The sequence below is a fragment of the Etheostoma cragini genome, chromosome 22 (assembly GCF_013103735.1).
Source record: "Etheostoma cragini isolate CJK2018 chromosome 22, CSU_Ecrag_1.0, whole genome shotgun sequence".
NCBI classification, from domain to species: Eukaryota; Metazoa; Chordata; class Actinopteri; order Perciformes; family Percidae; genus Etheostoma; species Etheostoma cragini.
Window position 1 is genome coordinate 6,696,059 of NC_048428.1, and position 27,277 is coordinate 6,723,335.

Sequence of the window (27,277 nt, forward strand, 5' to 3'; positions counted from 1 at the left end):
TATAGAGCATTTACATTTTAAGCATTTATCTAACATCGCAACCCCGAGTTACATAGAAGCTAAGTGACAAAATAAATGCAAAGAAATAAGTGGAAAAATGTAAGAAAAGCACATGCTTTAACACTTCCAGATCTCAACCCAGCTAGGCACCTATGGGACATTGTGGAGCAACGAGTTAGACAGCGCTTTCCACCACCATCACCTTTGGGAAAACCTTTTGGAAGAAGGTTATTCATCATTCATGTAGAACTCCACACACTTAGAGAATCTATGACAAAGAGCTCTAAAGCAGTTCTGCCTCGTGGTGGAACAACGCTTAACTTAGACACGTAATGCTGCTTTTTGCTTTCATTTGTCATCCATCTTTATGTTCTGAGGCTTTATGGAGTATAAAATCACAATGACACTAGTTTACTAGTTGGAAGCCAACTAGTTAGCTACTAGTGGAAATTGTTGCTTGATATTGCGGATATATATGATATATATATTTCATACTGCTGAGCTTATTTGGTGTCATGGATAGCACATCATAGAACAAAAATGTTGTCTCAACTTTGGTGATATATTTACAGCAAACACGTTTTCAAAGCTGGTACAGGAGGGGGCTTTCCTGGTGGCCTAGTGGTTAAGACGGAGACCTACTGTAGTATTAGCCATGTAGCATAACCAAGTAGGAGGTTTCATTCTGGACAGGTACCTTTGCAGCGTGTAGTCCCCCTCTCTCCCTCTGGTTCCTGTCTGTATCTTCTATCAATTCAATCAATGCCATGAAAACAAAATGGTTCCACGGATAAAAACACAAAGGAACACGCTGGAAACAAGCCTTCCATGTGATTGTGTTTTTATCCTCTGGGATTTTTAATTTCGGCTTAAGTAATTAGTTTTGGGCGGTGCTGGTTCTTTTTTAAAATCATGAAATAAATAAATAAACATCACATCAAATGGTACATATCTTACTTATTAATGGTAAGATAAAAGACAACGGCTTTGCAGGTACAATTTTTTTGGGGGATATATGTTTCTTTTATTCTGCTAATTGATTCCAGTTCTTGATGATTTAAGGTTCTGATTCTTAGCATATTAAGACGCAAGGAAGTCCATGAATGTTGGGGCAATACGTCAGTGTGTAAGGTCAGCCGGAGACTGAGTTCTCATAGAGGATATTCCCATGTTTTCCAGGAATGCTTCAGCCCTCCACTAACCCTGAGTTGATAGACTTTTACACACAAATTATGCAGAGTAGTTAAGCAATTTCATTACTGTTATTGTAAAAGGAGGCAAAGTCGGTTTAGGATTTCTTTCAGGAATCAACAAGTGAAAATGTTTTTTATTCAGGAATCCTTGAATTCTAATGAATGTGTTAATTTCAGATGCATAAGTGGTTTTTGATACCCAACTCTTCACCCTGCTCTCAGGGAAAAATGGTGCATAGTAGTTCAGTAGGAAATGACAAATAGCCTATGATTGATTGTCAGTGAGCTTTTCATACACTCTGCAGCTTGTTTAGGATTTAGAGTAGGTGTTGTGTCGGTGTAGGCTGGTGGCGGTCACTCGTGATGGTGCTGTTAAGGTCGTTGGGGTCAAAGGTCATACAGAACCTCCAGGATGGTAGCCATGGCTGAGGCTTGGCACTCACAGCTGAACGGGCAGTGCTGGCCATTGTCATTGGTCAGCTCAGGAAGACCCTTCCACGGTGACCTAGAGGAAGACGTTGAGAGCAAAGTGGCCATTTATCACAAACATGGTTGAAACAGATTCATTCGTGGGAATCAATACTTGTTGATGATTTTCTACCTTTGTGGGTCCAACCAGATACATTAAGTTAAACATGCTACCGCCAGGTTAGAAGATCAGTCACAGCAATAACATGTTGATTGTGAATACCTCTCCAAGTGCACAGCGTGACGAGACAGAATGTTTTTCACCAGGTTTACAGTTTCGTCATACGTCTGCTTTCCCATTTTCGTGGCAAAGTACAGTTTGGCTCGCAGGAAGTAGCCGACGGGCCACAACCATTCCTGGAAGGGGGAAAAAGGTGTCAGCGCTACTAAATGGCAGCCTGACTTGCTGCTGCTGTGGAGGGTGTTACTGTACACTTGCTTACTGGCCCTTGATGATAGTTGAAACCCTTGGCTCGGTTGAAGTTATCATCATCCAGGTTATTGTCGTAGACTCCACAGTACACCATGTCACTGCACAAAAACAAGGTAGAAGGAGAACATCACCTGTGTTGTATCGATCGCTTACAGTTGCATCTTGTATTCAAGCACACAGCATGTTCTTTGACGGTGATCGTGCTCTTAAATGTTGATTTTGAACAGGAGCAGAAAGTGTTAACGCAAATGCAAAGTCTTTTTAGGTTCTGTAGGATGAACTGGAGTCTCGGGTGTTTTTGCAACTTCAGCTCAGAGGATTGTCTGTCTCATGTGACTGACAATAAAGTTTTTCTTATCTTATCTTTCTGTTGGAAAAGACTTTGCCTTTTTTGTTTTCCCATCAAACAAACATGTGTAAGTACACCTTTTAAAATTCGAACTACTAGACTAGGGTGACCAAACGTCCTCTTTTGCTCGGACATGTCCACTTTTAAGGTACTGTCCAGGGATGGGGGTTATAAATTCATGAAAATGTCAGGTTTTCACTGTTTTTCATGGGACCATTAACATTAAGCGTGTACCTAAATTGACTGGCGCTTTGCACACAATACTATGGTACTTTGCTGCGTGACGTTATTCCCAAGAGGCTGCCTTATTTATATTATATTTTATTACACATTATGCTAGCACATTTGTTTCAGTGTCTAATGAAGGTGCTGGAGATCTCATTGACACGGAAAAACCTTATCTTATTACATTGAAAGGGTTTTAAGTGATATTTAGTTGAAGATGAATTTTAAAGCTGACACAGAATGGGTCATATACATTATTTCATATTTATTTAATTAATTTATTTGAAAGGGAGCTATTCTTTTGTTTCAGGTAGGTTACTTTTATACAATTGAGACATAATAAAGCATGTTCATTAACCTCTGAGAAGCCTGTCTGAATTCTCGAGGCCGGCCGAGTGTCCTCTTTTTTTGGAAATCAAAATACGGCAACCCAATACTAGACAGGAGTCAACATGAGGCTGGAGCTACACCCCCGTGTGTACGGCCGCCTCAAAACAGTTTCAATAGGGAGTCAGTTTGACTCAACACAAACCCCTCTGAAAGAAGGTAAGAGCTGCACTTAACAAGGCTGGTTAGTCTCATCCACACATTGAATGCAACACGAAGGGAAAAGGAGACAGGGGGATTTTTATAACATCTGAGTTAACCTTTAGCAGCGGCGTTGTGTTGTTTAACGAGCCAGGTTACCTTTATCTGTTAGTAAAAACTGCTGTTAGGGTTAGTGGACAATATTTGTTATGGTTTTGTGTTAATTGATTTCCAACAATAAACAGACATACAGTACACTTACAAAAAGCCTTTTTAGAATAGAATGCCTTTATTTTCATTATACACAAGTACACGGTACTTGTGCAACAAGATTAAAGCTCCTATCAACTATGTTAATAAGAGCATTAGCTACTTGACCACTATCCCTTTAAGGAACATTTAGAATGGATAATAAATGTGGGATTAATAGTTGATTGATCGCAATTGACTATTTTAATCTCTTTTTTAATTTTTATTAATTTACTTATTTGGTTCATTTTAGACTGCACTTCCTGACTTTGTTATTGCACCTGACCATCCAAAGCCAAATAGCCTTCAGCACTCAAGCAGACAACTAACTCAGGGTCCAAGGTCTTCATCCCCAGGGGACCCATTAGCTTCTTCTCAGCCACACCCAGAGCCTCCCAGGCTTTTTCCACCGTAAACAGCTCAGGAGCCTGCAACACACACACACACACACACACACACACACACACACACACACACACACATATCGGAAATGGAACTGTATTAGAGCTGCTTTATGGGCATATGGTTCTTTCTTTGGCCCTGCGGTCAATAGTGGTCACGCTCACATTGTTGATGTTCCTAAACGTCCCATGATCAGCAATCACTGCTGCAATGAGTTAACGCAGCCTTATGGCATTGTTTGCCACAACCATGTTCACAATGGCTGCCTCCTGCTCAGCACTAAGAATTCTCCCTCTATACCACCAAAGAATGGTAGCCTTTGGATTCTATAAAGAATACATGTAATGAGAATGAGGGAACAATTACATTGAGTATATCAATGAAGATATTTCTGTATATACTGTAGGCCTATAGAAACATTATCTGTTTTCCTGTCCGGAAAATCCGGAAAGATTCGGACAATGGATGCGATGGTGTGTCTGTTCACAACACGTTGGACTCTTTGTCCAGCCTCTCTAAGTGAAAGGCTATGATTGAAAACGTGATCAATGACAGTTGCCCGAATTTCATCAGAAATTACTATGTCTTTCCGACTCTATGCTCGTTGCTCTTGCTGTTGCCCTTATATGGGCATAATGCTTGCCTTCACTTCCCTAAACAAACAAAAGCAAAGGCACACAGACAGAGAGGAGACACGGAGCACGGAGCTAGCGGACGAAACAAGCAAAAATGTGATAAATTGTGGACATCAAGTGGATAAATCTTGTAACAGTTTAGATTTGATGCTCAACGACCCAGAAAAAGGCACAAGTTCCAAGCTGGATAGAAAATCTCCTGTAGAGGCTGGAAATACCCCGCAGAGACCTCCGTGGCTGCTAGCTCAATAGCTGTTAGCTGCAGCAAAGTAAGTAAGTTTCTATCTTTTATGGTTAATAAATGATTGAAATATGAATCAGAGGTGCCATAAAACTGTAATATACTATACTCCAATATAGTTTTGGCTGGCTTACTGACTTTTGCATACCTCATTTTTCATACTGATTCAGAACTATTGCTCTGATTAATTACCTTAAATTTTTGATGAGCATAAAAAGAATAATTTAGAGATTGTGACACTTGGTGAAGAAAAACATAACGTCCTCTTGATGCATTGCATTACACTGTGGTGCTTTTTTTACTTCACAAACAATCTTTGGATGACAATACACTGGCTGGCAGTACATGGAACAGATAACAACTAATTTTCCTTTGGGCCTTTTGGAAAGTTACAGATGAAAAAAAAGGAGTGAAGGAAATCAAATGTTTTCAACATCGCTAATTAAAAGCAATGAGATAGTGTAATATTTGCAATTTTCTGTTGTAGTTTTTCCTGTTTTATTGTGTTAAAGTATTCCCCGCTTCACGGTTGTTAACTGTCTCTTGTGTTATCTGTTGCGTTTCCTCTGTTTTCACCCAAGGAACCCTAATAAATTTAAAAAAATTGTTTCCTGATTGTAGAGTAGTGTGGCACAGTTACTGTAGCTGCTTACCACCGTCATGGCAATGAGGAAGTTAGGCCTGAGCTGGTAGTCACACCAGGGGCTGGAAGCCCCTAAACTGTCCTTGTAGATGCCTCTTTTGTGGACCAGCTCGGGTTGTTTCTCCTCAGGGTCCTGGGGATCATGGGAAACGTAGAACTTCTTCTCAAAGTTCTCTTGGATCTTAAGATCCCACTCCACATAAGACACAGAATATGTCTGTCCTAAAAGGATAAACAAGATGTGGTTTAAAGATGGTTGTTGAGACCTCAGAATCCCTTCATCTGTAAAGTTAAATTGACACAAACACTAGTAAGAAGAAAGACTGTAAACTGGAGATGCTTCCTGCAACTGCTCAATTAATACAATGTGATTTAGTGTCATTATCAATAGTTTAACCAGGAGGGGATAATTTGAAGATTCTTTCAACCACTGCAAGCCTATTTAGAGCAGCTATGGTAAAGACTACAAAAACTAGCCAGTCTTTTTTGTGAACTGTGAGACTTTACTGGATATGTGACAGTACCTTCTCTGGGAATGTTGACTGCTGCATAGGGGAAGTGCCCATCGTTGTGGAGCTTCACAATCCAGCGAACAGTAGATTTACAGAGTCCCACTATCTCCACTGCAGAGCCATCCCTGGATAACACACACACACACACACACACACACACACACACACACACACACACACTTAGATAGATATACAAAGAGTTGGTGCAAGCTAGCAATAACAAGGCTGAAAAAGTTGTAACTATGTAAGAATATGTATCTGTGTGGTTTGCCATCTCACTGATATCATGAACCTAACATGCAAGTTGTAAGTTTTACTTTTAATGTTATGTCAACCTTACACCAAACGACTTTTTGCGATTACATTGCATCATAATGTCAAAATAAAATCATGAGAGTCTCGCTAGAGTTGGGGTGCTCCCGTCCCCTCCATTGTTTGGTGTAAGGTAATTATACTCAGTCCCAGTTAGTCTTTCTCCCGTCTGAACGTTCAGACCGAATCAAACGTGTTTGATATTGTCCTAAGTTTGAAGTCATGGTAGTGAAGTTAAATCACATGAACATTGTTAACAACCAATGGCTTGGCTCCCTCCAGCACCAAACAGGAAGTAGCAAACCGGCTAGAGTCATTCTTCTCTCTTCACATTGCGCAGTGACAGTTGCTATTGCGCCATGCTAATCTAAACGCCAAAGAGGGAAAGTGGCCGATTTTCAAGATCTGTTAGATGCGAGATGTCTTTAAATGGTGTCAGACTTCAGTCTTTTCAAAGTCTTCTAGTAGATAGTAGGCACAAGATGACACGTTTTTGTCTTCAGTTAGTGATTTTTTTGGTTGATACTTAAGAATCTTGAACTGATTTTAATGGCAGGAAACTTATTTCCACGTGTTGTGGGACAAAAAAATGCGGTGGCAGATGAAGAATAAGACTATAAAGTAAGACGAATAATCGTCATTGTACCGATGCTGCTTGCATGAATAATAATGGTTGTTTGCTAAACAAACACAGATGGAGAAACTGTACCTGGGTGTAGCAGGTATTCCCTTGTTGTGTGCCTTCTCACTCTCACCCATCTTGTTCATCCAAGTTCCACAGTTGAAGCGATTTCCTCCACAGGTGAAGCCAGTGGTCTGGTCCACTCCGGCCTCTACGTTGAATCCTGGTGGTAGTGAGATGTTCTACTATTAGCAGAGTTACAGTCAGCAGCATGTCAGGTGACATATGCTCACAACTGAAACATACAAACTATGTCTGTACCATCTATGACAGCCACTCACACTCTGTACATGCCTCCATCAGCTTAACTGTTCAGGTATGGGGTCAAGGTGTCCTCCCCCAGAAAATGTTGTGCATCAAATACTTTATATAATATAGATTTTTCTGCAACAATTTTGGCCTTTTCTACATCAATTTACAGTGCAATGTATTTATTTATATAAAAGAAATAATTATTGTCCTGTTTGATTAAAAACTTTCTGCATATTAAAATCATTATATGTTTTTGGGGATATTAACAGCAGATTAGTTAGAGAATGGATCCTCGTTAAAGCCAGAAGCTCCAAAGTTTACATCTACATCAATCTATCTATTTTTCACTTCCTGATGTTTTCTATTGTTTTCTGTTTACTGTAAATATTCATTTACCGCCACCTTCAATTCCAAGTCTTCATTTTGGCTTGAAATTTAACACTTGCATTCACATAACCTGGGGTAGACACTCCATATTCACGCGGCAACTTGAAATGCGTTACGTCTTACGTCTTCGTCTTTTGCGTTTTCACTGTCACATGACAAACCCACAGGTGCTGTTAATGCTGCTAATGGGTATCGTCGCCTATCTTACTTAAAGAAGGAAACATGGAGGACCACACGTATTCAAAATCCAAATTTTAGTCTTCTTCTTCTTGAGTCTTCTTCACCCAGAAAAAGAAAAAGGATATTGAAAAGAGCAAGAGACCGGCTTTTGGAAGCGTGAAGGCTACCGTAGCTGTAATACATACTTTGTTCTGCATGGTGCGAGAGAGTTGATTGCAATATATGATCTTAATGCAAGATGGGAGAAAGTCCTACACATTGGACCTTTAAGAGAGACAACGGTAGAGAGTAGAATTAAAGAAATGTTGTGTTAGGAGATTAGTTTGGGGTGATGCGTCAAAAGTGATGTCAAGAGTCCCGACGCTAAAGGAGAATTTTAGCGTACATAACAAACAACAGAAGTGTCCGTATTTTACACAATGGGAAAATGAGAATGTGTTGATGCCGCCGTGCTGGAAGTAGGCTGGCATTAGAAGTCTGGTGTGCATGCTCATGCCTGTTAACAAATGGATGTTAACAAATGTGGAACGTATCTCTGTATGCTGATCGGGCGGATTGTAGTATGTCTGGAAAGAAGTATGTACAAATCCCTTTTTCCATTCGCTGCGCCAATACTTCAACAACAACAAAAGTTCCTGGAAAAAAGGCTGTTCTGACCTGAGGTTACCAGCTAGATCTTCTTTTTGTAAGAATCTGTAAGCAGAGTGGATGAGTGCATGGATATACCTTCATCATTCATATTGCTATCCAACTGGGGCCCAGCGTCGGCCTCTCTGAACCGGATACCCTGCATGTGACTCTGCAAGGCTTCCTGGATCACATCATACAGCGGCTGATCCTGAAGAAAAAACACAGTTCAAATTTGCTGTGTGATATGATAATTACAAACAAAACAAATCTGTGTGAGGGCAGGATCCAAAGGACTTACGGTACTATGCAGGGATTTTATTTACTATTTATGTTTGTTATGAGGTGCTCAGAGCAGACAGCTGTCAGCGAGCGGGCACGGAGATATGAATAACATGATTTCAACTACAAAATATAGTCATAAAAATGAACATTCTGATTAATACTAGATGGGTTGTTGCTAAAATAGCATATAATTAATGAGAAAAGTATTACTGTGAACAGAGCAGAACAGAGCTGCTGTCGGCTGCCCTGTTATCTGCTCTGTTATTGTTATCATCGTCTCACAGAAAAAAATGGACACGCAGTTGGTACAGGATTACGGCTGCCAGCTCCACTGCCTTATAGAACATGATGAACTAACCCATGTTCCTCAGAGAACAGATATGTCTAAAATTGATCCTGATGGCTCCCAGTGTGGCAAAGTGAGGAACCCTAAAAGGAACCTTGAGTATCCTTTAATTTTTTACATGAAAGTGGTGTGACCAGAAGAAATATTGTGATCCATTTCTTACATTCACACAATAATCCATTCCACGTAATTTGACTAACATCGGGATAAAACTTACGTATTTGTTCTGGGCTATGACATAACAAAACCTTATTATCAGTTTGGGCTGAAATTCAATTTGCATTCCTGCGCAAAACAAAGAAAAGTACACACAAGGTCAGACAATTACACGTACAGTACAAAACATAAACACAGCAACAGCCATGAAAGGGAAACAAGTTTCATAAAATATCCTCAGATCCAGATTGTTATTGCCAGCACAGTGATTGTGGTTTAGCAATAATATAGACTAATGGATAAAAGAGTTGTTGAGGCTGTTATGTCTAAACAAAGGGACTGGAAAAAGTCTCAATTACCTGTTAGAAGGCAAAAGTTGAGATTCATAGTTTACAATTAGGACTGACTGAATGGCGATTTAAAAGAATGCAAATGTAGTTGAATGTTTTGGTGTAACATTTGATTTATTATATTTATTGTTTTTATATTTACTGCAGTATTACATGCTGTAATAATGCTATACATCACAGATTGTTTACGGAGAATGGAATCGTTTTCACAATATCTGTCAGGAACCCCCCCCCCAAATAAATCAATCAATCAGCCCTATTTTAAATATGCACAGAGTCAAAAGAGACGCTAATATATCAGAAAAAAAGTCATTTTAGCGCTTAGGCTGGTATGGGTTTTATCAGCGGTGACTCTCTCTCAATTAGAACACAGCACACAGTCCTACCCAGGCTCCAGCAGGCTGAGGCCCAGACACGGCGGTGGGGTACATCCTTCGGACAGGACACTTGAGGATAGAGACACCGTCTGGTACTAGTGTGCAGTACTCCTGGATAGACTGCAGCCACCACCACACAGCATCCCTGCAGTTGTAGCGCATACTGCTGCCCTGGCCCAGCAGGCTGGGGATCAGACCGTGATGCAGTGTGCCTGCAAAGGCCAGGATGATGTTCCTGTGACAATCAGGACAGTGGTTTAGTAATATGTGTTTGCTGTATTTTAAAGGCCCATCCAGGGACGGGCATTACAAGTTAGTTTAGGCTATAAATAGTCTTTGCCAGACCCTCCTGCACAGCGCTGCAGGGGAGGACCCACACAGCATTCCAGGATGGGAGAAAAACATGGTTAAGTGGCTTCTTTAAACCAATCACAATCAGTGCCGGACGGAGCAAAAAATAGCCTCGGAAAGGAACTTGTTTTGGTGAAAAATGTGTACGTTCAAAGGTTGTTTTAATCATGCAACAGAAAACTCAGATTTGATAGCTGTCTGGATTTACCAGTATTTGCTGTTCTCCATAACACTGGTTTGTTTATATCCGCTATTGACCTTATATCAACAGTGTTTAAAACACACAATAACCACAGTTGTCCTGCATGCTGCTCTGTGGTCAGTCCCTCCGGGAAATACCAACCACAACCCTCTATTGTTCACTAGAGCTAGGTATGTTCACGTGCAAAGTTGTGCATTTACATCTATGACATACTCATTTGCCAGTTTATAAGTTACACCCAGATATAAATAGTGTCTTCATGCTGATTATGATCAGTTTACGTTGAATATGATTTAGAGAGGTGTTCATTTATTGTAATGGCCATTTTGGACTCTGTATTATGTCATTTACATTTTAGGGCATGTATTCTGTAATGGAATACGTTTTGAAAGTATCCTTTCCAACACTGCTAATGTGCTACACAATAGAGAAGGTAAGAAATAGGACATAGTTTGTTTTGCTGCAGAGTTCAAATTTCAGTCAGTCCCACAGTCTTTCCCCAGAATTACTTACTCAGCCTTTAGGCATTGTAATTTTTTACTGAATTAATTTAATCAACCAACACTATAATCGTGCTATTCATAAAACTATGTTGTTCTCGATTATTTGTTTTATAGATCCATTAAATGAAAATGAACTAATTATCCTATGAAGATTCTGCAAAGGGTTCTGCGTTTTTTTCAACTCAAATCAAGAAGATCTATTGAGGCACCATAGGCTATGACACAGAAGAGGAGCTCACTGGCCCTGTATCAATAGTGAATGTGTGAGTACCTTTTAAAACACCTGGCATGTTAAAATCACACCTGACTAGATCACATTGTAGGACTGCAAGAAAGCAGGTGACATCGTCTTTTTTCGAGTTATGGGAATTTAAAGAAACTTGTACTGATCGCAGTTTTTTCACTCGTAAACACAGAAACTTTTAGACTCAGAGCTGTCCCCTTTGTGATCAGATAACACAGGTGACAACAGGGCCTCACATGATTTATTTACGTGCATATGTAGATGACACATTGTGGATGCCCCAGTATTGATCAACAAAAAAATCCCATTTGTAGGTATAGACAATAAAGGAGATTGATTAATCCATAATAATACTTTTTACAGACCTTTGCACCATAACTTGATGCAGAAAAGTTAACAATTGTTAACAAAAGAAATTCGCAACAATGCAGGAAATTAAGTGTTTGATGCTGAAGATTTCCTGGGGGTTACCCCAAGAACCCCCATTTAGAATTTGTTCAGTGATGAAGCAAAAAGACTTGCAAGATAAATTGATCAATTTTAAATTTTAATCAGATTACTTTGTTTTGGTATGAAAATAAAGACCCCGGTATCTTCGGTCTAAAAAGACGGTGCTCAAAGCCCTAAAGTTCTCAAAGTCCTAAAGTTTCAAAACTGGGGTTGCTCAAGGATCGGTTCTGGGGCCCCACCACTTCTCTCTGTACAACAACTCTCGCGGGTCTGTCATTCACTTGCACGGCTTATCACAGCTACGCAGATGACTACGCAACTAATTCTCTCCTTTCCGGAGTCTGAAACGCAAGTAGCAGCGCATATTGCAGCATGTCTGACTGACATTTCTTCTTGGATGTCCAAACACCATCTGCAACTCACCCTTGAAAAGATTGATCTCCTTTTTCCTTTGAGAGAAGGGTTCTCCTAACCAGGACCTGGCTATAACAATTGACAGCTCTGTGGTAGTCCCCACCCAGACTGCTAGAAACCTGGGTGCGACACTTGACAACAAACTCTCCTTCACTGTCAACATTGCTGCAACTACCCAATTTTGAAGATACATGCTGCAAAACGTCAGAAGGATACATCCCCTCCATTTAATGCACCACTCCTCTGCTCTATTCACTGGTTACCAATTTCTGCCATGTACCGCATACCCCAACCCGCCCACTCCGCTCTACATCAGCCAACCTGGTTGCTTCCCCCTCACAGCGAGGGAGAACTAATCACTCAACAAAATCCTGACTGCAGTCCTGGCTCCCAAATGGTGGAATGAGCACCCTATTGACATCATAGGCTAAAAACACATCTCTTCCAACTACACTTCGGATAAGAACGAAGAAGGAAAAGAAGAGAGGAGAAAAAGAGGAGAAAAAAAATACTTGAATAGGCACTTTGGATAAAAGCGTCAGCAACATGTAATGTAATGCAATGTCTCAAAGCCCTAAAGGTCTGGAAGCCCTAAGGGTCTCGAAGCGCTAAGGGTCTTGAAGCCCTAAAGGTCTCAAAGGTCTAAAGTTCTCAAAGGCCTAAAGTTCTCGGAGCTGAAGCCTTAAAGATCGCGCAGCCCTAAAGGTCTCGGAGCCCTAAAGGTATCAAAGCCCTAAAGATTGTGAAGCCCTAAAGGTCTCAAAGCCCTAAAGGTCTTAAAGCCCATATCCTCCTTTCTGGTGGAGCTTTGTGGTGGACTCACCTAGCCTCCAGGTGTCTGCCAGTCAGCAAAAGCAGGCCTCTCAGGGAAATGAAGGTGTCACGGCCCCAACAACGTAACATCCCAGTACAAAAGTGAGGTAGACCTGAAGGAAAGACAAACAACCATCACCTGAGGGCCAAAGTTGGTCTGGGTACAATCTAAGAAATATATGTGTATTAACCGTTGCATGGCTTTATATTTTAAAAGGAATTGACCAAAGAATATGATTCACAGTTGTACTTTTACAACTATTGCATCATTTGTGCTCCAACAACTTTCATCGGCCACAGTTGTTGGTTTGGAGAGTGAAGAAGTAAAGCGTTTTTTCACAGTTTTTACCGTTTTTTTTATTTTTATTTTTACATTTTTGGGCACTAATTTAATGCCGTTTTTGGTTCCAAACTTTTCAAAGCTTTGTCTGGTGTTTTTATTGATTCTTTTCAACGTTTGTCGCTTTTTTGTCATTAAGGAAATTTGGAAGTTAAGGAAGTTTACTAACTGGGCAGCTTTGTGTGAGAGAATTTCAAATAACAGAAATTTATATTTACACAAACTGCAAAGTCAGAGTAATAAGCTGTTATAATAATAAGCTTTTTCTGTTATTTTACGAACTTATTTCTTAGAGTGTATGTATGGCCTATGTAATACTATTTACTTTACAAACCAAATGTTAAATAGAACCCACATGCGGTGCCTTGCAAAGTTTATATTAATAGTATTAAGTTAATGCTGGTGTTTACGTTTATGTTTCTTACGTGTTAGTCAGTTTCTTAATACTTTCTGACTTCTCTCTTCTGTATACTGAAGACTTTAATCTTTAAAAAACACTTACAAATACATGGTTTGATTTGTAGAGTAAATGGCTCAGTGATGTTCTAAAACAGCTGACATTTCTGGCAAATGGAACTCAAAGAGGAGAAAATGATGATTTGTTGGATTATTTGCATTGTCAGATTTATCCACATTTGGTGCTGTAGTGAGTACTTTTGGCAGCATTTAAAAACAATGGAGATCTAAGGCACAGAGAAATAAGATATGACAGGCTTTTGATACACACAATACCTGTTAGACGACGTGTATTGTTGATTGACTGGGACTGGTTGACAGAAAGACAACTATAGGATATTATCAGACTAATGCGTTCCATTTACCTTGAACTCGAAGGGGAACTGGGAATAACACACACACCCAAGTTGTAGATTTTTCATTGTGGGGTTAGCTCTAGCCAGGTTATTGTCAGCAATACCAGTTGATAACAATCCATGACGCTGTTTTTATGCATACAAACAACTTAACATGTCCACTGATAGAAGTTGGACAGAACTGTGTGTACGACTGATTTAGTGAGAAACATCCGACTTTTACCCTGGAAAGTTCGAGTACAAATAGAACACACTAGAATCCTTTAAATACTCAGTTTAGAGATGCATGAGGTACCATAGGAATGTGTGCTTCACTTTGTCAAGTACTGAACTGTATTGTATTTCACAGCCCAATGTGGGACATATGTTGAGTGTGGGACGTATAAACTTGAACTTGTATTTGAAGTTAATATTTGTCACTACAAGGTCTCACAGTAGTTTGTAAGTAAGCCCTTCCATGTTACCCTGATATGAGATTAACATAGTAATGTAGTAACATAGATGCAACACTAACACTGCCTATCACACTGTACACAAACCATATTTATCATTCTATTTTTATATACTGTTTATATATGTGTATAGTGTCTCCGAACTGTGCACCTTACCCCTTTTCTTTTGCACTACTTATTTTATTTCATGTTACATTTAGTAAATGTTGAAACTAGAAAAGGAGTTGAATCCCATACATGTGTATAATGACAATAAAAGGCATTCTATTCTATTCTAAGTGCCATGACTAAATCATACCATATATCTGTTCTACACTCAGTATTTTTACTAGGACTATTGTATTGAATTGTGTTATTGCCATACTACTTAGACATTACATTGCAAAAAATGGTTATTGACTCAATGTGAAACCTGCATTTTTTGTAGATTCTTTACCGTATAATGTATGTTTATATTTCACATATTACAATTGTAACTTGATGTTATCTCGCACGTTTATGCTCTGTCTTGGCCAGGTTGGAGTTGCAAATTAAAATTTGTAATCAATTGGCCAAACTGGTTAAATGAAGGTTGAATATATTAACATAAATATAATAGTCTGGTGAACACTGTTGACATTACACAGCAGCTTGATTGTTGCAATATCACGAAATCACAAGAGAATCCTTCATGTCAGGCTTTGTAATGTTTCTATATCACAAAGAAGCAATTGGGAGGTAGTCAGACTCAGGGTTTGATCTGAAGGTAAAGCTCCGTCCTGTCACCTTTTGACTTTGATCACCTCTGTTTGTTTTTCACTTGATCATATGATACAGGTGTTGTCAGGGACATGTTATTTGTTGTCAGAATACTGTACGTAGGTAAGTAGGGGCTTAGCCAATGGATGTCTAATAAGACCTGGTTACAATGTGCGAGTCTTAGCACTTTCAGTCCTGTGGGTGTGGCTTAGGTGTGTGTAAAGACAGAGAGAGACTGTTCAAAACAACAATGGCTGCTAGTGTAGATAATAACATCCATTATATCAGAACTGGAGAAGATTGCTTCATTGAAAGAAGAGCACTGAAGGTTTTTCTCTATATGTGCATTAGGGGTATATTCGATGCTTTGATGGAAATAGCCTGATTCGACTGCCGGTCTCACAGTCGAATCTTCGCAGCGCAATAAAGTCCATTTCAGACCAATGATTCTGGACGAGACTAGTTTAAACTTGCACCAACTTGCAGCACAACTACTCTTTGTACTTCTGTCCTAACTTCCTACTTTTAGGCTTTTATTGCAGTTAGATAACATATGTTGTGTCGTTACATTTCTAGTGATGAAACGGCGAGAATGTTTTAATTCTCTCATTCTAGGTTGCAAGACCATACACTGTGCTCACTGGCGCTCCGGGCAGGTTCAGACCTCTGCAACTTTCCCCTGCAACGCTCTAAATCAGTTTTGTCTCGTCAGGAACTTTTGAAGCTTTTAATACATCATTTTTTTTTAAGTGAGTAAATAAATCCGACCACCCAATGACAGATTAAAGTTTAACTTTCTTTGATCCATGCCCAACGGTTGCCCCTGTCTCCACCCATGTGTATTTTGTTTTGTCATGTAAAGTAGTATAATGCCATATGTATTTAGTATACAATGTAATGTACTTTACCATGTTATGTGGGTGGCATGGGTTAAAAAAATGTTTTAGCAATAAAACGCATGCAAAAATCTTACCTCATATTATCTTATGAAATGAGAAAGAGAAAAGAAAGGGCCTACCTGCTGCCAGTGCCACACAGCACTGCTCCACCTGGTTAGTGATGTCACTGAGGTGGTGTGGGACATCCTTAATATGAGGAGAGATTGTGGGCAAAGCCCAACTGTGACCCACACCACACATCTGCACCGAACCCAGCGCCAGCTGTTTGACCAGGCTGGAACCATTCTGCACAAAGCTAATGTAGCCAGAGGGACACAATAGAAAGGGACACAGAGTTGTTATAATTTTTCATATCAAGTAAAATAAATGTATAGATAAGTGCCTGTAACTCAGTAGCAAAACTAATCTCTGTCCGTGTTGAATATCTTATGACCAATGGCATACGCTGGGCATGCCCGTGCCGATGTATCGGGAAGCAGATTGTCTAACAATACGAGTCTCTGATTGCCAGACCTTCCTCCATAGTACTGCAAAGGAGGGTCTGGCTAGTTCACTCAGCATTCTGGAATGGGAGGAAAACGTGCTCTGGTTTATTGGCATATCTTTAAACCAATCACAACCGTCTTGGGTGGCGCTAAGCGTCGGATGGAGCAACGGTTCCTCTGCAAAATAGCTTCGGGAAGGAACTTGTTTTGGTGGAACCTGTACGTTCAAAAGTTGTTTTAGTCATGCAATAAAAAAGTCAGATTGGACAGATAGTCTACCTAGCTTTTTTATTTTTATGCTCTCCATGTGTTTATTATTGTGTTTGTTTGATTTTATGTCTTTGTTTTAGGGGCTTAGAACGCCAGCGTACTGTAAATGTGAAGCCTAGATATAGCAATGGATGTTCCTTTTTTAAACCAAAACGTATAGCAGTGTACTCTAGATGTAGCCCTCTATCAAAAACCATTAGATAAAGGAAAGAAAATGAAAAAGCAACACCTTGACATGTTTTTGAAAATGACTTCTAGAGCGCGGGTGTAGGCTCCCTGGATGATGGAGTCAAAGTAGCAAGGCACTAGGTAGCGGGGGATGTTCTTTAGGTAGCCAAACATGGCCTGGAACCATTGGCCCACCTGTAGGTCAAAGGTCCACATCAACAGTGCACACATTCTCTAATGCATTCAACAGAATCAAGACCACAAATGACTCACCAGCTCCAAGGCTCAAACCCAGACAATGCCGACAAATTCTTAGACTTTTTTAAATTAATGCTCTTCACAATGAAATGACTATAAATCTCAATAGATCATTTGTCCCTGTTAAAACAGCTTAAGTATTGCATGAATGTATACTATGAAATCTGGTTGGATCGACAGAGTGGTTTCTATATCACAAAGAAGTCATTGGGAGGTAGTCAGACTCAAGGTTTGATCTGAAGGTAAAGCTCCGTCCTGTCACCTTTAACTTTGATCACCTGTTTTTGTATTTCAGTACAATTGATCATATAATACAGGTGTTGTAAGTGACATATTGTTTGTAGTCGGAATACTGTACGTAGATAAGTAGGGCTCAGCCAATGGATGTATAATAAGACCTGGATACAGTGTTCAACTCTAAGCCCTTTCATTCCTTTGAGAGTTAGAGTCTGTGGCGTCAGAAGCTTTCATGGAGCCAAATATGACCTGGACGATCGTCCTTATTGATAAAACTACGGCCCATTTCTTAACATATATTCCTTCAGTCATTGCCACGCCCTACATCTTATTTAATTGGGTTATTGTCATAGGAATGAATGAGTTTGTTGCTTGGTTAGTTTTGACCCAGAAGAGGGTGGCTTGAACTCCACTAAAAGTGGATGGGTTGTATCCATGCATATCTTCTCGGCCTTCTATGCCAATCTGGTCAGATATAGTTGACACAAGTCTACCTATTGCTTACCAATGATTTTTGCACAGGTTGGTTATCGGACTGGATGGATCAAATTGGCGCTCAAAAGCAAAAAAGGCCGCTGATTTACAGACATGTCTTTCGTTTTGGTAAGTGTATGTAGTCTTTTTTGGCCAAAGGACATCAGGTGATGGGCTGGGAGTTGCAATTCCACTGTTTAGCTGCTGACTGACATTTTGCTTGTTGTCAGATTAGTGTAGAAGCAAAGATAAGCTAATATCATAACCCCTTTGCAATGCAGTTATTTTACCACATTACTGTTTCCAAGATCAAGAATAAAGCTCCATACTCAAGTATTTACTGGTTTGGCTGATTTCATGGGACATCCCCGTTGGAGATTTGAAGAGCTGAATCTCCATGTAAGTTAGGTGCAGGAGTTTCCTTCTTTTGCATGACTTATGATTGTCCAGATAAAGTGTGGCTCTGATTGGTAACCTGACTGTTGCTCACCTCTCCCAGGGCTCCACCTTTGGCCAACAGTCTTTCAGAGACATAGTTCATCAACCAGTCTCCCTGCCTCAGGTTTTCACAGAGCGGATGACCAAGGTAATTCTTTGGGCGAATCTCTGCCATCACTGACATCAGCCCTAAGAACCACAACTTCTGCATGAATATTCACACAGCATTCATTCTGGGATACATGATGATGAATATAATGGTGAAAACCTTGAACTTGTGTGGCTTTTATTTTGTGTTTTTAAATACCTTGCAAGCCACCATACTTGAGAGGCAACCATGAAGGGATGTTGTAGCATCCTCCCCCATCCTCTCTCTCCTCGGCATCACAGCGGTACAGCAGCATGTTCATGTCAGCCAGAGTCAGCTTTGACATGATGCTGAGGAAGTAAGAGCATGTCAGTGGTGAAGAACTGACAGGTAGACAGTATATATGCAAAGATGAATCCCTTAATTGGTAACCAATTCTTTATTTGCCAACTATTTTGATAATCAGTTGATTGGTTTGAGTAATTGTTTTATGTTCTCTGATTCCAGCTTCTTAAATTTGTCTAGTTTCAACACGTCTCTGTGACAGTAAACTGAATTTCTTTGAGATGTGGACAAACCGTTAAAGAAGGGTGGAGGTGGGGGTCACATTTGAGCATTCAAACTCAAGCTACTGTTTGGAAGAAGTATCTGTAACTAATTAATTTTTAAAAGTAACTCGCCCAACACTGTACTCACTGTGACTCAGACTGTCAGAAAGCCTATGTCTTTTATATCAGAAAATGTCCCAGAATCCATTCAAGGAAACACTTATGATGGGTGTGTTTTAAAAGTTATTCCAGCGTTATAGTCCATTGACATCTTTGGCCCAATCCCAAAGTGAGTCCTGAGGACTAAGGAGGACTAAAGACTTACAGACGTAATTGATCTGAGGTGCTGAGTGAGTGTATGAGGCCACATTGGCTCAGATAGGTATACATGGGATTGGGGCAGTCATTTACGTGATTGCCCGTTTGGGACTTTTCATTTTAAATTCTTTGCTTTCCACACGGCCAAGGCCCAGGAGACGGCTGCCTGATTCCACATTCTTTCAAGCTCCTGTTTTTCAAGCTGAACAACAGGTCTGTTCCGTTCTGTGGTCATATGTTGTACCGTTGTTTAACTTAGTAATTTCCAGATTTTTTTTTTACGCTTTGAACTGTGGGTAATTCCCTTTGGTGAAGTCTTCAATGGGCTCAGTAAGTGTGTACTCCAACCCCCACGCCCTTTGAAATTTGACACTGGGACAAAACTAAGCCCTGACAAATGTCGTCATGAAGTGAATGCGGGAATGACAAATGACTATTGAAAGCACTATTACAGCAGGAGGACAACTCTTGGGTGACAGTGTTGTTGTTGGTATACAAACTCACCACAAATATATAAAAGTGTTGCATCTTGATACATTGGTAGATTGTTTTTCAATGACCTTGCCTTAACTGGTGGAGACATTAATGAATCTGCTCCTTATCGGTGGGCCTGTTTAGAGTAGAATTGCAACTAACGATTATTTTCACTGTTGATTATTTTCCAAGTAATCGATTAGTGTGGATGTGGATCAGTGTTTTCCAAAACCCAAGATGACATCCTCAAATGTCATGTTTTATCCACTACTGAAATATATTCCGTTTACTGTCACAGAAGGAGAGAAGAAACTAGAATTTATTTACACTTTAGAAGCTAGAATCAAAGATTATTTGTTATTATTTTCACATAAACTGAACAGAAAAGAGACAAATAATCGATTATTAGCACTAGTTAAGAGTTCGATTTATGACAGTAGTTGTGCTAGAATCGTCACTGCACAGCTTAATTTTCCCCTTTGCCAAAAAACACAGAAGGACTTGGCTTCTGTTGAGACTACATGTGTTCTCTTCTGCATTCTGCAGTCATCCACAGAAATATTTAGTTGTTAACAATGTCATTGTCATCGACGGTATCAACTGTCAAGTCATTCATCAACATTCTTAGTTCAGAGTTTATCAAATGTTTATACCAATACTCATACTTTTACTGCACATTCATGATGATGACTACTTAGATGTTAGATGTTGAGGCATACGAACATCCTCAGTGGATCGGCGAGAATGGATGGTGTGCTGTGTTCAGCCAGTGAGCCGGTCTGGTACTGAGGACTAAACTGGATCAGGTGGTGTCTCAGAGCCCCCAGCTGCTCCTGACACCTGGGCTCCGGAGTCACCCTGTGGAAGAACACAGAATACAAGCAGATCCAAGCCAGGCATTTCACGACATAAAGCAGATCAAGTGATTCTGATAAACTACAAACAGCCCTTTTCTTTCAGTCCTGCCCCAGGTTGACCCACCTGAAGATGACGACGCAGCCTGGTGTGAACTTCTCAAACATTATCTCCTGATAAATGCTGTTGTCTTTGGACACCATGTCTGCCTTTTTAACCACTTTACTGTCCTTCAGCTGGAAGATATGTTGAAATGGTTTAAATTCCTAGATATGAACCTACTTGAATTATGACTTGTATGCATCATAGCAGAGTTTTACAAGTTATAAACCATTTATTACAACACAACTATACTAAAGAAGTACTAACAGTGTGCAGACACAGAAACGCAGGACCCCACACCACTGAGGATGACTCAAGTCTCTACCTGGGTGTGTTCTTGGATCTCTACAATGCACTCAGGCAGGCCATTGCTGTTTTTGTCTTCTTTTTTGTTGGAGTTGGTCACAGCTTCCAACACCACCTCTTGAATATGACCTTCAAAGTCAAAATAGACAGGAAACAAAGTCCAGCTTAGCTGACATTTCTGAAATCCTCTCTCTATCACCCCTTCTTTCACAGTTAAAATAAACTAAACACAGTTAAACACAAGCAAACTGGGCTTTACATTATCTACATCCACGACATTTCACCAGAAATTCCACCAGATGTCACTCTTTTGGCCGGATGTCCGTCACCTTCCTGTTTCTTGTGTTGGCTTTCTAACCTTTGGTGGATTTCTTAGGGATTATGGTTAACTGTTCCTCAGATCTCTGCAGGGTAAATTCAGACAGCTAGCTAGACTGTCTGTCCAATCTGAGTTATCTGTTGCACTTCTAAATAAATAACTTTTTAATGTACACCTGTTCCACCAAAACAAGTTTCTTCCTGAGTCTATTTTGTCTATTTTGCAGCGGCAACGAAGCAAAAGTTAATTTAATTTTGTAGCTGAGTCAAATCACTGGGCAGATACACATACTGTGTTTTGCTTTGCCAGATTTGGCGTAGGAGACTGCATTGTGATCCTGCGGTACAACTCAAATCTCGTGGGGGATTGTTGTAAATTAGATATTTTTGATATGTTTTTTTCCAGATTTAGCTAACGTTGTTTCGTCAGTTCTTCTACATTGCAACAAACCTCAAATGGAGGAAGGAAGGAAGTTTTTCCTCGCCACTGTTGCACTGTTTCTTGCTCTGGAGGAAACTACTAGAACTGTTGGGTCCTTGTAAACTCTGGAGTGTGGTCTATCTGTAAAGTGTCTTGAGATAACTCTTGTTATGAATTGATACTATAAATAAAATTGAATTGAAAATTGAATTGAATCTTTAAGACTAACACCTTGTCAGTAAGTGGATGGTCGAAAAAAACTAGTCCGGGGATATAAAAATCATTTTTTAAGGGGGGATTACAAAAACAGTCCTTCTAGGGCAGTGGTTCCTTAAGTGGGGTCCGGGGACCCTAAGGGGTCTTTAAGGGGTTTCAGGGGTCCCCAGTGAAAAAGGCAATCATATGGTTTCACTTTAATTCTATCCATAAGTAACACAATGACAGAATGTCTGACTGTATCGTCTAAAAAGCAAAAATCCTATCAGACGGGAAAACCTGGCACGGTGGTGTAATTTGTGTCAGTTTAGAATTCCTTTACGTAAAACAGTTTGGGAACCACTGTTTTAGGAATGGCCTTGGCTGAGCTCTGCTCTCTGAGTGCTTTTCTCGTTGTTGTTAAGGACAATGCTTATTATAACACTTCACTTTGGCTTGTATTAATTAGTAATGCTTATCAAAATAAATGATAGATGTATTTAGACAACCAAGGAGATGTAATGTCGTGCTAATGGCTAGATACTAGATAGCTACTAAGGTTAGCCTGCAGTCATTGACATCCACACAGTCAACAACAATGTTCATTATAACACTTCACTTTAGCACGTATAATTAGTAAAATATGTATTTATTAGTAATGATTATCAAAATAAATGTTGGATGTATTTAGACAACCAATAAGATGTAATCATGTTGTGCTACCAGTTAGTTAGATACTAGCTAGCTACTAAGGTTAGCTCATAGTCATTGACATCCACAGTCAAACACAATGTCCATTATATTTCACTTTGGCATGTATTAATTAGTAAGGATTATTCTTGGATGTATTTAGACAACCAAGAAGATATTATTGTGTCATGCTACTAGCTTGCTAGATAATAGCTAGCATGCTACGCACTAGCGAGTTAGCTAGCTAGCTAAGTTAGCCTTAGTGTTTGTTGCATTTGCAAGATCTTACAAATAAAACTCAATATCTCTGTGTAATGTGTAAAATCAATGGCAATCCCTCTTAAGTAGCCTACTGTATGTGACGAGTATATTAGTATTAGTCCCCTCTCTTTGTCTGTCCCTGCCAAAACCCACCGTCCTCTCTTTAAGCAAAAACCCATGACCAATGAATTCGCCATCTCTGAGATCTGATTTTCCTTGACATGCATCAGCCAAACCACTAATACAAATAGAAATAGTTGTTGTTACGGTCATATCTATTTTTCTTTTCTTTTGTTTTTTTTCATTTGTTTTGTTTTGTGTATATTGACACATCTATCTATCTATCTATCTATCTATCTATCTATCTATCTATCTATCTATCTATTTATCTATCTATTCCTATACTGTTTATTAATGTGACTACCTTTGTGTGTATATGCTGCACCATAAAAAACAGGAAAGAAATGTATGAGCTTCGGATCTGAATATGGTTGTATGACTATCACCTGGTATGAACACAGATGAAACATCTTCTTTATGATGTGTCTCTGGGTTCTTCATCGCCCTTCGCAGCACAGCCACCACAGACTGGTGGCTGCTGGGACAGTGTCTGGTCACTGCTACCACACCCTCATCCAACTGCTCCACGTACACCTGCACATCCAACCAGAAAAGCCAGGTTTCAAATATGAAAAACAAATCAGATGATACCAGTGTGCTGTAACTACAAAACACAAGGGGGGAGGGGAGAAAAATACATAGGAGACATGTCTATAAATCTATCTATGTCCTATGTGGGGGTTCTGACTTCATTATATATGAAGGATTTCTTTTTTTAGATTCAATGGCCTCCAGTTTTGTGTGCAAAGTTGACGCTGTGGGACTGAAAAAATGATTCATCAAAAGTAAAGTAAGGCATTTTAATCCAATACACTTGTTTTCAAATTAGGTTTATATCTCCTCACGGTCACCAAGCTATCTATTTTCTGTGTACGGCAGAAAAGAAACTGGTGTAAATACACAGTTAATACATTGAGTAGATGAGCCACAATGGGTGACAGACAGACAGACAGACAGACAGGCAGGCAGGCAGGCAGACAGCCAAAAGTGCTGTGTCATGGTTTAAAAAAAAACAGCAGGTGTGGCTCATAAGCTGCTCGTCATAGTGGGAGAGATAGATCTCAGAGATTGACAGCACACTGCTGGTTTTCGTGCTTCCCAGTCAGAAACCTTAAACTATATTTCTAAACATCTCTTCACTTTGAGCATTCCAAGACTTGGCTGAAGCTGTGGTCATGTTGTTTTTGTAAATAAAGTTAAACATTACTCGTGTTTCACATTTAAAAAAAACAGTTTATGCTTAAAACTGGATTAAGCAAAATAACATTACAATGGATGATAAGGAGAAGAGGGTATCTTGTTGCTTTGAGGCACATAACTACAGTCTACAAGAGCACAGCTAAAAAAGACAAGAATAGTAACATTTTGACATATTCATTATATATGACAAGTAAACTATGAGGGGCTGAGAACAAGTAATAGAGGTTTTAAAACAGTTTTCCAAGGCTTTCCACTTCGGCGATGTCATCCCCCACTCATGAGTTATGCAATTCTCACTCCATTACAAGTACGGAAAAAACTTGTGTTTATGTGTAGTTTAACGTGTAGTTTATGTCACCCCCATGAGGAATTCTAAGTAACAACAACAAAAATTGCCTTCCATGACCGTAACGGACGTTTATTAATATCAAAAAGTTACGCACTAAAGCGTTTAAAGACACATTTCCTAAAAAATTTAGGATCTCAAAACACTAAACTTGTTGAAAGGGGGGATGAAATGCAGCAAAGGACCACAGGTTGGAACCCAACCCTCGGCCGCTGCAGCGAGGACTTAGTATATGGACACATGCACTACCAAGTGAGCTACCCAGGCGCCCAAGGAACTGGATTCTACTGGACTGGATATCACTCACTGGATCACTGACACAAGCCCTCTAATCTGGCAGACCTGGCCCCTCCCCTAAACCTGGACCCATTGGGTTCAAATTGACATTGCACTGTAACAGAGACCTAAGACCTGGAACAGACCTGAGTAAAACCTTCAGCAGCCAGCGTCTGGTGAAGCCGGTTCAGTGCCAGCTTCCCAGACAGAATCCCGGTCTGCAGGTTGACCTGGTCACATGTCTGGGCCTCAGAGTTCCAGCAGGTGTACTCATGATCATCCCTCACCGCTGAGATCTGTACAACACACGGAAGGTCAAGTCCTGAACAGCTCACAAAACACATCACAACGCTCAGTTTTGACTAGACCAAGGTATATCTGTGTTAACTGGTAGATCAGACTATGTTGTTAATATTTCAGGCGGACCAGAGTTGATTTGCTTGATCTCCAACAGAGTTGGGATGAGATTTCACAGCAACCCAAACCAAGCGGACTATCAGACCAACTGCTCCAGGGTTGGTTTTAAACAGACCAAACGAGGCAGGTGTGAAAGCAACGTCATACTACTGAAAACGTGAACACCATCTGAGCTTCAGTAAAATTCATGTACAGTCAGCCGTAACAGACAGCCAGCCATGCTATACTGCGGTACTTTACGTGCAATTGATTTTACCTGACAATGGAGCAGCTCATCAAATCCTCTGATGCTGCCTGTAGCACAGCAGGCCATAGAAACCAGGGTAGATCTGGGCAAGAAGTCGTAGACTGAAAACGTCTGAAACCCAACAGGTTAAGTTTGGCATGTATGGTTTAAATCAAGAATTCAGTAACACATTTGATATTTACAATGTGGTCATTCACATTCTCTCACTGCTATTCAATGATCTTTTCTAACAAAGTGGGGCTTTTTAATTGTATTTTGGCAGAATAAAACGAGATGGAGAGAGCATGACTGAACCAAAACATGCTTGATTGTAACTGACTATATCTTGCACTGCAAAAATGTAATATAATTACACAGTCTGACAGAGAAGTAATCCACCGTTTCCTGCCCAGGTGCTATAGATTAAAATGAGCTTGTAGCGAACTCTGGCAATGCTAAAGAGCTGTGCATTTAAATTTATTTTAAATGTGAACAAGCTTTTTGCTTAACACAAGCTAATTTAGATGATTTTCACTTGATATGATTCCTTAAAAACAAATACACTCTATACTGTCCTTTGCAAATTCACTTTTGCACATCCCTTAAAAATTTTTCACATTCTGCAATTGTCCATACAGCCTCTTTTTTCTAATAATAATGCAGACAGGCTGCCATACATGCTGGCAAACGTTCTGTGCTGGTACCCCACCACATGCGAGTGGAAGTCACATCACTATGAATTGAATGCTCTTCCACAGTGTATTGTTTGCTATATTCACGTTTTCGGCAAATTTGGTCTCTCTAGTCTTAGTATTGACGGCAAATGTTCGTTACCATCCTCTTTATTTGCGTTCTAACCTCTGGTGGATTTCTGAGGACTATGGCTAACTGCTCCTCAGATCTCTGTATGGTAAATCCAGACAGCTAGCTAGATTATCTGTCACATCTGAGTTTTCTTCTGCACAAATAAAAAAACTTTTGAACGTACAAACAAGTTCCTTCCCGAGACTATTTTGCAACGACACCGTTGTGTCCAGCCCTACCCTAGACGATTTTGATAGAAATGGCAATAAACCAGAACACGTTTTTCTCCCATCCCAGAATACTGTGTGGACTAGCCAGATCTTCCTCCGCAACGCTGCGGAGGAAGATCTGGCAATGTGAGACTACTGCCAATTCAAAGTAATCGCTTCGCTATTGTTTCACATGAAATGTTTTTTAGAAGTGAATCACATGAAGGTGTTCAGCTAGCAGTGTTAATTCCAATACATTGGCCAACGTAACCCAAGGTTACTCTAAATGCCTCATGAGTTCCAAAAAATGCTCTTGGTTTTTTGTATAGGTTGTAATAATTGATCACAAGGTTCAGGAATTTTAAGAGGCAGTCGATAAATAATCTACACAACCACTCATGGCACTAGAAGAAGTAATAAGAAAGAAAGAAAAATGTTTTTTTTTTTTTATTGTTAAGGGGAAATATCCTTTATATCCTTAAATATCCTAATATGTGATGGAATATGTGGGATATTTATGCAATTTTATACGATGAAATTGCAGGAACTTTAACAGGCAGTACTAAGAGTTATAATGTGTCTGTATAAAATACATTATATAAATTTAACATTTTGATAGCAAATATAAATTTGTGAAAAAAAACATTTAATCTTCCCACTGAAGAATCTTATAGGTAAGGTAGTCAAACAGGATTAACTGTGCCTTCCACATGTACTGTATAT

General features: G+C 39.8%; 1 protein-coding gene across 2 annotated transcripts in view; it reads right to left on the reverse strand.

Moving 5' to 3' along the window:
• Positions 1-1,311: 1,311 nt before the first annotated feature.
• Positions 1,312-27,277, reverse strand: part of LOC117937719 (glycogen debranching enzyme-like) — a 44,149-nt gene continuing 18,183 nt past the window's right edge. For both annotated transcript variants that reach the window (XM_034861887.1, XM_034861886.1), the window contains exons 14-33: positions 25,572-25,673; positions 25,045-25,194; positions 23,463-23,610; positions 21,091-21,200; positions 20,790-20,899; positions 20,532-20,666; positions 18,688-18,818; positions 18,433-18,569; positions 17,035-17,168; positions 16,170-16,345; positions 12,820-12,922; positions 9,842-10,067; positions 8,418-8,529; positions 6,900-7,035; positions 5,891-6,003; positions 5,377-5,588; positions 3,776-3,873; positions 2,105-2,192; positions 1,885-2,018; positions 1,312-1,698 (exon numbers count right to left, since the gene is read on the reverse strand). In XM_034861887.1, coding sequence (XP_034717778.1) covers positions 1,581-1,698; positions 1,885-2,018; positions 2,105-2,192; positions 3,776-3,873; positions 5,377-5,588; positions 5,891-6,003; positions 6,900-7,035; positions 8,418-8,529; positions 9,842-10,067; positions 12,820-12,922; positions 16,170-16,345; positions 17,035-17,168; positions 18,433-18,569; positions 18,688-18,818; positions 20,532-20,666; positions 20,790-20,899; positions 21,091-21,200; positions 23,463-23,610; positions 25,045-25,194; positions 25,572-25,673 — 2,673 coding nt within the window. In that variant the 3' untranslated portion in view covers positions 1,312-1,580. The remainder of the gene's footprint in view (positions 1,699-1,884; positions 2,019-2,104; positions 2,193-3,775; positions 3,874-5,376; positions 5,589-5,890; positions 6,004-6,899; positions 7,036-8,417; positions 8,530-9,841; positions 10,068-12,819; positions 12,923-16,169; positions 16,346-17,034; positions 17,169-18,432; positions 18,570-18,687; positions 18,819-20,531; positions 20,667-20,789; positions 20,900-21,090; positions 21,201-23,462; positions 23,611-25,044; positions 25,195-25,571; positions 25,674-27,277) is intronic.